This window comes from Podarcis muralis, chromosome 5 (assembly GCF_964188315.1).
Source record: "Podarcis muralis chromosome 5, rPodMur119.hap1.1, whole genome shotgun sequence".
NCBI classification, from domain to species: domain Eukaryota; kingdom Metazoa; phylum Chordata; class Lepidosauria; order Squamata; family Lacertidae; genus Podarcis; species Podarcis muralis.
Window position 1 is genome coordinate 97,551,729 of NC_135659.1, and position 13,123 is coordinate 97,564,851.

The window sequence follows — 13,123 nt, forward strand, 5'->3', positions numbered from 1 at the left end:
AGGCTTGGAGCCTCAGCTTCAGGATCTGTCCTTCAAGTGAGCACTCAGGGCGGATTTCCTTCAGAATGGATCGGTTTGGTCTTCTTGCAGTCCATGGGACTCTCAAGAGTCTCCTCCAGCACCATAATTCAAAAGCATCAATTCTTCGGCGATCAGCCTTCTTTATGGTCCAGCTCTCACTTTCATACATTAAGTGCCATGCCTTCCCACAAAGAACCCTGGGAGTTGAAGTTTAGTGGGGTTCGCAGCTCCCCACCAACACCAAATCTGCACACCGATGAACATCCAAATCCTGGGTGAAAATTGACTCAACCAGGTCCAATCACTGGGGGGGGGGGTATGCCCATGTTTTCAGGACTTATAGATGACCATCTTGCAAAACACATGTGCAGGACACAAGCCTTTTATCGAATCACACAATTGTAGAGTTGGAAGAGACCTCAACAATCACCATGTTTAACATCCTGCAATGCAGGAATGTCAACTAAAAGGTAAAAAAGCTAAAGGACCCCCGGATGGTTAAGTCCAGTCAAAGGCGACTATGGGGTTGCGGCGCTCATCTTGCTTTCAGGCCAAGGGAGCCGGCGTCTGTCCACAGACAGCTTTCCAGGTCATGTGGAGGGAGTCGGTTCACTGTCAAACAGCTCTTACTACAATAAAAATAGTAACAGTCACCACAACAAATGTATAAATTTCTTGATATTTTAGTGTGGTCCTTTGGAACTCCCTGCCTATTGATTCCAGGCAGGCACCTTCCCCGAATTCCTTCCAGTGCCTGGTAAAACATTTTTGTTTAGACAAGCCCACCCAACTATTTAGAAAGTTAATGTGAGTTTTAATCTGTTTCCAGTCTACTATTATTTTAAGTTCCCCAAAGTGTTCATAATTTTTCTTACTGTTTTGCAAACCTCTTTAAGTTGTTTTCTTTTAAAAGCCTTTCAAGGCGTGGAGGAACTTTGTGGAATAAATAAAATAACAAATAACAGCAACCACCCTCACCTTAGCATTTGCTGAAATTTGCAACGCTGTGAAAATATTACGAAATTTCGTTTCAGCGAATCCAGCATTCTCACCATAGCTGTCAACGTTTTCCCTTTTTAAAGGGAAATTCCCTTATTCCAAATAGGATTCCTCTCAAGAAAAGGGAAAAGTTGACAGCTATGATTCTCACACTGCCTGGTTCTGTGCCAGACATGATTCTGTGTTCACGAATCTAATGCAAGGATTTGTGAAATGCACGCAATCCTGACTCGGATCTGACCATGCAAAGTGCGCTGAAATCTTTGCATGTCCTCTAGCAAAGAGTCTCAGCAGTGGGATTCGGCTCTTGAGGAAGAAAGGAGTAGTGGTTGCTGCTGGAGGCTCAGGCAGTAAAAAGGTAAAGGTACCCCTGCCCGTACGGGCCAGTCTTGACAGACTCTAGGGTTGTGCGCCCATCTCACTCAACAGGCCGGGGGCCAGCGCTGTACGGAGACACTTCCGGGTCACGTGGCCAGCGTGACATCGCTGCTCTGGCGAGCCAGAGCCGCACACCGAAACGCCGTTTACCTTCCCACTAGTAAGCGGTCCCTATTTATCTACTTGCACCCAGGGGTGCTTTCGAACTGCTAGGTTGGCAGGCGCTGGGACCGAGCAACAGGAGCACACCCCGCCGTGGGGATTCGAACCGCTGACCTTTCGATCAGCAAGCCCTAGGCGCTGAGGCTTTTACCCACAGCACCACCCACGTCCCATGCTCATGCAGTAGTTCCTTGCTATTCTACCCCTGTGCTCTGTGTACTTTTCGTCCTGCAAAGCATTGCTGGGTCAGCCAGACTTTCCCAGTAGCTGCCTCCGGTGCAGCTGTGTACACAGAAGAGACCAGCCAGACGTCCAGTATCAAGAAGATACTCTTCCAGAGGAACGTGGAAAGAGTCCTCAGCTTAAAGTGGCTACAGACCTTCTAAGAGGGGCTACTATTTTCCACTGAGGGACTGCTCAGGGCCAGCTCAGAGCTAAAACGATTCTGACGCTCAGGGCATGGATGCATTTAATTTCTCTGTCTTGCCGCCCAACTTACTAACAGCGACATCAAGTCCCAAGCCAAATTAGTAGGGGCAGTCTTGTGTACAGTGGATGCTCGGGTTGTGAACGTGATCCGTGCAGGATGCATGTTCGCAACCCGCAGTGTTTGCGACCCACAGCAGTGCATCTGCACACGCACGGGTTGCAGTTCGGTGCTTCTGCACATGTGCAAAGTGCAATTTAGCACTTCTGAGCATGCACAACCCCCGAAACCCGGGAGCAACCCGTTCTGGTACTTCCAGGTTTCGGCAGGTCTGTAACCCGAAAAATGCAGACTGAAACATCTGTAACCCGAGGTATGACTGTACAGTGGTACCTCGCAAGACGAATGCCTCGCAAGACAAAAAACTCACTAGACGAAAGGGTTTTTTGTTTTTTGAGCTGCTTCGCAGGACGATTTTCCCTATGGGCTTGCTTCGCAAGACGGAAACGTCTTGCAAGTTTGTTTCCTTTTTCTTAACACCGCTAATACAGTTGCGACTTGACTTCGAGGAGCAACTCATAGCACGCGGTGTGGTAGCCTTTTTTGAGGTTTTTGAAGACTTTGGTGATTTTTGAAGCTTTTCCGAAACTTTTCCGACACTGTGCTTCGCAAGACGAAAAAAATCGCAAGACGACAAAACTCGCAGAACGAATTAATTTCTTCTTGCGAGGCACCACTGTACTTGTTAAGCTCACACAACTTTATATTATCAGTGAGATTTATTATTATTAGTAGTATTAGTATTATTAATTCAATTTATGCACTGCCCTGCATTTATGCAACCCCTGGCATAAAGGGGCAGAGTCGGTTCCCCTCTGAAAGTCAACCTATATTTGCATCTTTGCACATAAAGCCAGCAAATTTTACGCAAATCCCTATGCCGGGACTGTACCCCAGGCCATTTAAGCAGCGCAATGCATCCTGCTCAGAATCTCCATTTCGAAGTGACGGTGGTGGAAAGCTGAGCGGGCAGCGGGGGCTCGCAAGCAACACTCCCCCTGCAACCCCCCATTCCATTTCTCACGAGAAGAAGGCCCAAAGATTCCTCCCCCTTTGCTGGGGAACTCAGTTCCTTCCAGTTGTCCACCGGATGCTATGGGACGCTCTCTGGTCCCAACCCAATCAGGGATGGAGTTATTTGCAGGTCTGACGCAAGCAGCTGTAGCTTAGATGACAGACGAGAGGTCCAGCCCGTCCTCTAGAGGGAAGACGACTTTTCTCCTCGCTGTCTCCTATTTCGGAGGGAGTCGGCTGCCAAGAAAATCGTGGGGAGGAGGGAGAGGAGAGCTGGCCCCCCCGATAGATATTCCTAGCTCCTTCTCTGAATCAATCAGCTTACCTCCCTCCAGTTTGTTACGGGGGGGGGGGGAATCTAGGTGCGAGGCTGCTCAGTCCCCCAGCTCGTTGGGCAGAGCCCGCGGGTCCCTGCGGAATAAAGGAAGGAGTCCAGCCACCAAATAGCTGTAGACCAAAGTTTATTGCGCAACAGGTTCAAAGAGGAATTTTGAACCCCGAGGATGGGGTGACAAGGACTTTTAAAACTTTCCCACCATATCCCAGAATACAGTTCGAACAGCATCTGTTATGCACTGAGTTGAATAGGATCCAAAAGGCAGCAGTCTGATTGGTCCTAGAACAATAGGGTCCAGAATGCAGAAGTCTGATTGGTCCTAGAACAATAGGATTCAGAATGCAGCAGTATGATTGGTCCACAGGAGCCACCCAATCCAGCTCCAGGTGGAAGTGAATCCGCAACCTGATTGGCCTACAGGAGAATCCCAGAATTAGCCAATCACGTGGGGCCCACTGTGTAAATAATGTATATAAAGCAGACATTCTGGGGGAACTTCCATTCCTCCTCACCACTAGGAGCTGAATACAGAGCATGAAATCCACTCTCGACTCCGAGCATATTTCAGCATCATTGATACATCATTGCGACACCACTGACATGTCACAAAAGGGGAGAGGTAGACCCGGGTTACACTAGTTTAACCTGGGCAAATATGTAAAGACAAGTCCTTGGTACAAGATTAGCATAGGCAAACATCTTCTGAAGTCCCACCACCCAAAGTACAACAACAACAACAACAACAACAACAATTTTTATTTATACCCCGCTCTCCCCAGCCAAGGCCGGGCTCAGGGTGGCTAACAAGCAATAATAAAAGCAAGTTGAGTGAATACAACTTGAAAACAAAATTAAAATACAACATTAAAATATTGAAACATTAAAATATTAAAATGCAGCCTCATCACAGGAGGAAAAAGAAAAAAGAAAGAGGGGGAGGGAATCAAATTGGCTCCAAGCCAAAGGCCAGGCGGAACAACTCTGTCTTACAGGCCCTGTGGAAAGAAATCAGATCCTGCAGGGCCCTGGTCTCATGAGGCAGAGCGTTCCACCAGACCGGGGCCAGAGTTGAAAAGGCCCTGGCTCTGGTTGAAGCCAATCTAACTTCCTTAGGGCCTGGGACCTCTAGGGTGTTGCTATTTATGGACCTTGAGGCTCTCCGTGGGGCATACCAGGAGAGGCGGTCCCGTAGGTACGAGGGTCCTAGGCCGTGAAGGGCTTTAAAGGTCAAAAGCAGCACCTTAAATCTGACCCTGTACTAAACCGGGAGCCAGTGCAGCTTGAAAAGCACTGGGTGAATATGCTCCCATGGCAAAGACCCCGTGAGGAGCCTCACTGCAGCATTCTGGGACAGCTTCAAGGGCAGCCCCGCGTAGAGTGAATTACAGTAGTCAAGTCTGGAGGTGACCGTCACATGGATCACTGTGGCCAGGTTGGGGTGGGAAAGGTAAGGGACCAACTGCTTGATGCGGCGAAGGTGGAAAAATGTCGCCTTTGCATGTCTGGACCCCTTGGCAAGTCCGGTGATTAGGCTTTCCTTGGCCAACAATCTGCTCAGTAATTGTCACCTCTGGAAACTTCCTGGAGTCCTTTTTCAAGGGGAAAATAGCTTTAGAATGGAGGAAAATGGCAAAGGAGTTGATTTTATATTATTTTTAAAGCTAGGTAACTTCCCTGAGCTGTCAAGTTGAAAGAATACATTCAGGCATAATATTTGTAACATTTAACAACTTTAAAAATGTGCCCCCTCCCCGTAATTTCCGTAACAACTTCAAATCTATCTTATCTATCTATCATCTATCTATCATCTATCTATTAATGTCAAGGTTGTGTCTCCTGTTCTTTACTTCCACTCTCATGAGAAAAAATAATGTGCAGGCCAATTGCTGGGTGAGAAATCAACTTATCCCCACCTCCCAATGCTCTTCTGGCCAATGATTGCAAAGGGCCAGGCTGACGGACAGGCATCTGACACATCTTTTGTCAAAAATTAGCTTCATGCTCCATGGTTCTCGCACTTTTTTTCTCTAGAGAACACTTTCAAGATAAAAATTTGCTCATGCCACACCAAAAATTTTTCATTGATAAGAAATGTGTTGGGAAACAAAAATAAACAGCTCTTAGCATTCATGACACAGAACATGACTACTTTATAATATGATCACGGGACATGCAGAAAGTATAAAATGATGCAGCTACTTAAGAAAAAATGTATCACTCCCAAAATATAATCATAAGTACCTTAACTGTAAGAGTAAGAGAAGGTACCTAAACACAGTAAAAGGAATGAGCTCACTTTTGCAAATAAAAGAAATATTTTGATACTATGCCATACTGCACTGAAACGTTTAGATGTTTCTTCAATGGTCCTTGAATCTTCCTGTCACACTTGCCAGCCTCTTCTGCCACATCAGTGTGGCACATCGCACGCCCTTTGAGAACCACTGCCTTAACACACACACACACACACACAAATTTGCTCTGTGATTCCTACATTGCAGGGGGTTGGACTACAGTCATACATCACGTTATGTTTGCTTCATGTTATGTTCTTTCAGGATACGTCCCGCAGCGACCCAGAAGTACCAGAAAGCGTTACTTCTGGGTTTTGCCGCTCATGCATGCGCAGAAGCGCAACCCGCACGTGAGCAGACACGCTGCTGCCGGTTGCACTCTTTTCATGTTGCGAACGGGCCTCTGGAACGTATCCTGTTCACAACCACTGTAGATGATCCCTACCAATTATGTTTCTATTATTCTTTTATGCTGTGAACCACTCTGAGATCTACGGATGAAAGGTGGTATGCAAATGTAATTAATGAGGGACTCAGGTGGCGCTGTGGGTTAAACCACAGAGCCTAGGGCTTGCCGATCAGAAGGTGGGCGGTTCAAATCCCCGTGACGGGGTGAGCTCCTGTTGCTTGGCCCCTGCTCCTGCCAACCTAGCAGTTCGAAAGCACGTCAAAGTGCAAGTAGATAAATAGGTACCGCTCTGGCGGGAAGGTAAACTGCGTTTCCGTGCGCTGCTCTGGTTCGCCAGAAGCGGCTTAGTCATGCCGGCCACATGACCCAGAAGCTGTACACCGGCTCCCTCAGCCAATAAAGCGAGATGAGCGCCGCAACCCCAGAGTCGGCAACAACTGAACCTAATGGTCAGGGGTCCCTTTACCTTTATGATTCTATGGTTCTGTAGTAGATCACTGGTATTTACGGTAAGTTTTCAGTTCTTTGGCATTGCCTGTCATTTTCTGTGCAGAGTCCACCCCCTCATCCGCCGCCCTTGCACATCAGCACATATAAATTGTTGCCTCCAAGCCTCTGAAAATCCCCCCGGGAGCTGAGTTTAGATGAGCCCCAGAAGCAAAGTTCCGGTAGCAAGATGAACCAGAGGACACTGGGAAACCACATCCTCCTGACCCTCCTCAACTCCCAGAGGTAGGATTAGCAATGGCCGGGGGGTGGGGGGTGGAGAGGGACTGGTCATTGCGGGGGTGGGGAGAAGAATCATGCGACGTCCAATATTCACACACATTGTCTCCTTCAGGCAGGCTATGAGTGAGTGCTCAGTGGGAGACTCAGTGCCACTCTGTGCATGCTCAGTGGCTTCACTCCATCCAAGAGTACAGATAAAAACTAGTTCTCTAGCCTCCTCCCTCGTAGACTCCAAATATTTCCAGATCTTTACTATTTGGCTCTAGCAAATTATATCTTTTCTGTCCTCTCCAAAATGACAGCAACAGCGTTCTGTTGGCGCAGGTCAATTCTGTATCCAGGGCAGCTGTCTACCAACTCCACCTGGTACGCAGGCTGAGACCCTACCTGCCCGCGGATTGTCTCACCAGAGTGGTGCATGCTCTAGTTATCTCCCGCTTGGACTACTGCAATGGGCTCTGTGTGGGGCTACCTTTGAAGGTGACTCGGAAACTACAACTAATCCAGAATGCGGCAGCTAGACTGGTGACTGGGGGCGGCCGCCGAGACCACATAACACCGGTCCTGAAAGACCTACATTGGCTCCCAGTACATTTCCGAGCACAATTCAAAGTGTTGGTGCTGACCTTTAAAGCCCTAAATGGCCTCGGTCCAGTATACCTGAAGGAACGTCTCTACCCCCATCGTTCTGCCCGGACGCTGAGGTCCAGCGCCGAGGGCCTTCTGGCGGTTCCCTCATTGCGAGAAGCACAGGGAACCAGGCAGAGGGCCTTCTCGGTCCTGGCACCCGCCCTGTGGAACGCCCTCCCATCAGATGTCAAAGTGATAAATAACTACCTGACATTCAGAAGACATCTTAAGGCAGCCCTGTTCAGGGAAGTTTTTAATTTGTGATATTTTACTGTATCTTTGGTTTCTATGGAAGCCGCCCAGAGTGGCTGGGGAAACCCAGCCAGATGGGCGGGGTACAAATAAATATTATTATTATTATTATTATTATTATTATTATTATTATTATTATTATTATTATTATCTCTCTCAATCCCCACACACTGCAGTTCCCAAACTCTGTCATATTTCAGTGTGACCAAGAAAGAGAACCGAAGGCGGGGCTATGCCTATGAGGAGGTGTGGCCATGCAAATAGGGAGCATGCTTAATTCTTAACGCCTGGAGTGAGAAGCAGCAGAAGAAAACCAGTGTCCCTGGGTGCACTTCTCCCCTATAGGAATGAAATTTCCATTCTCATGGGCGCACCAGGCACTTCTGCATTTGGGAACACTGCAGGGGCAAAGAGAGAAAAACAGGCCCCTCGTCCCTGACACTGGATTACCTCAGAGAAAAAGAGAACCTGAGAATTGTAGAGTTGGAAGGGACCCTCCCCCCAAGCCATCTGGTCCAACCCCTTGCAATGCAGGAATTGTGGGAATGTTCAGGGATGCAGGAGAGGATATATTGTCTGAGAATAGCCTTCCCAACTTGTGTAAACAAGTTCACAATTTAGCAGAGTAACATTCCCCCTTTTAAACTCGCAGCGGATGCGTTAGCTCAGGCTCGCTAAAGCCTCTATAATAACTGTCTGGTATTTCCTCCTTATTCCCTCATAAAAGATAAGACACGACACAGTCTTCTATAAAAGTATAAAAAGAGTTTACTCACATTCTGTTCACAGTTGGATCCCAGAAGGCAGACTTGGCTTAGAAAAGTAACATATACCTGGAAACTATCTCATAAGGAGACAGTCCCTTTGTCCTCTCTTGCCTGGAAGCTAAGAGAGCATCTTTGGCTAAAGAGATGTTGCTTCTTTGATGCATGTAGTCAAAGAGAGAGAGATGGCTGCCCTGCCCTATGCTTTTGTCGTTACCTGCACAGGTGAGGCCACGCCCACCTCTAGTCACATGCAGAGGAAGTCTGTCCCAGCCCAGAAGGAAACAGGAAGTTTACCTGCTGGCTGGACAAACATTCCTCCCCATGTGTAAACATGTTCACTCTAGGAATGTTGTACTTGACTGCTCTTGTGTTTCACATCCCACAGAACGCAACTAAATCATCCATGACAGATGGCCACCCAACCTCTGCTTAAAAACCTGAAGGACAGTCCATCACTTTCCAAGGGAGTCCGACAGATCTCACTGCCAGAAAATTTCCCCTCATAGTTGGAATCTCCTTCCTTGCAGTTTGAATCCATTGGTTCGGACATGGCCCTGACTGGCCTGGATCCTGTGGAAATTGCATGTGGGGATACAGTATGTGTTAGAAGCTGCCTTATACAGAGTCAGACCCTTGGTCCACCGAGTTCAGTATTGCCTACATGGACTGGCAACACCTCTTCAAGACTTCGGATAAGGATCTCTCCAAGCCCTTTGGGGACTGAACTTTGGAGCTTCTGTAGGTAGGGCAGATGGGACGCGAGTGGCGCTGTGGGTTAAACCACAGAGCCTAGGACTTGCCGATCAGAAGGTCGTGGTTCAAATCCCCGTGACGGGGTGAGTTCCCGTTGCTTGGTCCTCCTGCCAACCTAGCAGTTCAAAAGCACGTCAAAGTGAAAGCAGATAAATAGGTACCGCTCCGGCGGGAAGGTAAATGGCGTTTCCATGCACTGCTCTGGTTCGCCAGAAGCGGCTTAGTCATGCTGGCCACATGACCCGGAAGCTGTACGCCAGCTCCTTCGGCCAATAAAGCGAGCAGTGGCGTAGCGTGGGGGTGCAGGGGGGGGGCCGGCCGCACCGGGCGCAACATCTGGGGGTTAGGGGGCACAAATCCACGGGTTAGGGGGCGCAAATCCACAGGTTAGGGGGTGCAAATTACTTGCCTTGTCCCAGGTGCTGACAACCCACGCTACGCCACTGAAAGCGAGATGGGCGCCGCAACCCCAGAGTCGGCCATGACTGGGCCTAATGGTCAGGGGTCCCTTTACCTTTAGGTAGGGCAGATGGTCTAACTCTGAGCTATGACCCTTCCCCTTTCTCTATGGCGTGCAGAGGTGTGCTGGGCTGCCTTGTAATGCACAAGACTGAGTTGGCTCAGTCGGTAGAGCATGAGACTTTTAATCTCAGGGCTGTGGGTTCAAGCTCCACATGGAGGAAAAGATTCCTGCATTGCAGGGGGTTGGAATAGACGACTCTTGTGGTCTTTTCCAACTCTGAGTCTATGATACGTCTGTGCAGTGCTATTTATCTAGGGAAAAGGGCCAGAATGCCTCCCTCATTCTCTTAGAATGGCGATGGTGCCCACCTGAGAGGTGCCGGAACTGGTGAGTTCTGGCCAGAAAAAAACCCCTGCTTCTATGATACTTCTCAGGCCCTCCACCCATCAAAATGATGACCATTTTGCTGCTGACCAGGGTAATATCTCCTCCAAGCCCTCACCTGTCACACCTGGGTGTCTGTGCCTGCTGGGTGTTCCTTCTGTAAATGCACAAGACGTAACCGGCTGTACGTTTGAAAAAATAATATATAATAATAATTATTATGATATAATATATAATAATTATATTATAAAAATAATATTCATTGTACTGAATTGTAGATTTCAACAGAAGTCGCTCATAAAGTTCAACGAAAAAGGTAGAAGACCCAAGCGGATCAGTTTATTCTCTAATCTTCTACATTTTTCGTTGAATTTTATGAGCTACTTCTGTTGAAATCTACAATTCAATACAGTACCTCGGGTTAAGTACTTAATTTGTTCCTGAGGTCCGTACTTAACCTGAAACTGTTCTTAACCTGAAGCACCACTTTAGCTAATGGGGCCTCCTGCTGCCGCTGAACCGCCGGAGCACAATTTCTGTTCTCATCCTAAAGCAAAGTTCTTAACCTGAAGCACTATCTCTGGAGTCTGTAACCTGAAGCATATGTAACCTGAAGCATATGTAACCCGAGGTATCATTGTACAATGAATAGTATACTGTATATTATTTTTTCAAACGTACAGCTGGTTACGTCTCGTGTGTTTATTGAATACGTTTCACGTAACCAGAGGTTTGTTTTTGTTTTGTGGATGTTCCTTCTGAGCACGAAAACTGCACCCATGCGCTGAAATTCCAGCGAGTTAAAATGAAGTGGGTGCGTCTTTCTCCAGAGGTCTTTGGCCGTTGAGCCAAAGGCTGATGTCTAGGCTCAGGCATGGGCAGCCTTGATCCACAGCATCTCTCCCCGTTTGTGGCTTCCATCCTCCACCCTCACCCCCCCCCGAAGACCCTTCCTTCCCCCTTACCTTCAGCAGCCACTGGGTGTTGTTTTCCAAGACCCTCTCCAACTGCTGGACCCGTTGGGTGGACTGGTCATCGCTCCACAGCAAAGGGCCGGCCGGGGAATCCCTCTGCAGCGTGTTGACGTTGAAGGTCTCCCCGGGGTGCTGGCAGGGTTGGGGGTCGGCCTCTGGCAGGACGAAGGTGTAACTGCAGCGCCCGTTCTGAACCCGGTGCGACCTCCTGCGGATGCCCCCCTCGGCCGCCCTCCGCTGGCTGCCCACTGCCCAGGAAGCCGCGACCACCAAGAGACCCAAGGCCCCGACGTGGAGATTTGCAACCGTCCACATGGCTGAGCACGGAGGGGGTGGGTCTCGCCGAGTCCCAGGCCACCCCTTGCACAGATCCAGCACCCAGTTGGTATTCTCAGGGTGTAGAAGCTGCTGGTCAGAACTCCCTTGGGGGCTGGTTCCGGAGACCCAGCCGGGGTGAAGCCTCCGAAAGGCTCTGCCCGTTCCTCAGCACACACTGAAATCTTGCAAACTCCCAACTTCCTCTCACCCTGCCCCTCCTCCTCCTCTTCTCGTTTTAACATTCTCCACCCCCCTCCAAGACTTTCTTTTATCATTATGCTGGCTCCAGTAACAATATCTGCTGGCCGGACATTTTTTATTTTTTTAAAAAGAGAAGTTTGATGCGTTTTCCCCCTCCTTCGTCTTCCTATCCCACTACGGGAGCTCAAGTTTCAGAAACGAGAGGTTTTTTGCATACACATAACCAAGCCGAGGGCTCTCTCCAGGGCTTTGCGCAGATCTTAGCAATGCTCCGTGGTTTGATTTGCATCCTGTCTGCTCTCTATCATTTTATAATCGATAGGTCAAAGGGCAAGTGAAGGGTGGAGAGGCCACTCCAGCAAGCCACACTAACACGAACCTGGCAGAGAAAGTGTGGCATTGTATCTGAAGATTGTCACAGATATGTTGCTCTGTTCTACCTCCCCTGTTGGAGGCAAGTTCCTTGGGAAGTGCAAAGTTTAACTGCGGAACTCATTGCCACAAGAGGCAGTGACAGCCACCAACAGGACTGGGTAAATGCATGGAGGAAGAAAGGGCCATCACTGAACACTAGCTATGATGGCTGTGCTCAGAGACAGCAGTGCTTCCAAATGCCAGTTGCTGCAAACCACAGGAGTTGCTCTTGGGTTCGAATCCAGTATACCTGAAGGAGTGTCTCCACCCGCATCGTTCTGCCTGGACACTGAGGTCCATCGCCGATGGCCTTCTGGCGGTTTCCTCATTGCAGGAAGCAAAGCTACAGGGAACCAGGCAGAGGGCCTTCTCGGTGGTGGCACCCGTCCTGTGGAACACCATCCCACTAGATGTCAAGGAGAACAACAACTACCAGACTTTTAGAAGACATCTGAAGGCAGCCCTGTTTAGGGAAGCTTTTAATGTTTAATAGGTTATTGTATTTTAATATTCTGTTGGAAGCCACCCAGAGTGGCTGGGGAAACCCAGCCAGATGGCCGGGGTATAAATAAAAAGTTATTATTATTATTATCCCACTTGCAGGTTCCCCACAGGCATCTTGTTGGCCACTGTGAGAACAGGATGCTAGATTGGCCATTGGCCTGATCCAGGAGTCTTTTCTTATGTTCTAGCCAAAGAAGTGGGCCACTTCATTGAGATCTGTCAGGGTGCCCTGCCCCAAAGGTTTTTTAAATATTTGCTTCCTGACTCTTGGTGGGAGCTCTTTGTCCAAAGTCTGATCCTGACACCTGCCAATCCAAGTGTTTGGAAAGAGAGAGGCATTGGAGAAGGCAAAGCACACCCAGACTCCTGTCGCTGTGGGTTGGTGTGCTGGGCCTGGGGGTTAACCCGAGCAAAGCGGTCCAGGTCCGGTCCCAAATCCAAGGATTACGCGAGAAGTCAGTCCATCAGGGCCAAGGCAGGACACGAGGCAGGAAACCAGGCATGGACAGGTATAGGATCTCAGGCAGGTTCTAGCAAACAGCAATGTTGCTCCTACAACCTGGGGCGGGATCCAACAGCCTTTTATCTCTGTCGGGGTAGCGGTCGGTCCTGATCCCCCGACGACTCACCTCC

The 13,123-nt window shown here is 48.9% G+C and overlaps 1 protein-coding gene across 1 annotated transcript in view; it reads right to left on the reverse strand.

Annotated features, from left to right (window-relative positions):
• The window catches only part of ANGPT4 (angiopoietin 4), a 49,122-nt gene extending 37,460 nt beyond the window's left edge, over nt 1-11,662 (reverse strand). The window contains exon 1 of the mRNA XM_077929426.1: nt 11,045-11,662. Coding sequence (XP_077785552.1) covers nt 11,045-11,368 — 324 coding nt within the window. The 5' untranslated portion in view covers nt 11,369-11,662. The remainder of the gene's footprint in view (nt 1-11,044) is intronic.
• Between the last annotated feature and the right edge of the window lie 1,461 nt (nt 11,663-13,123).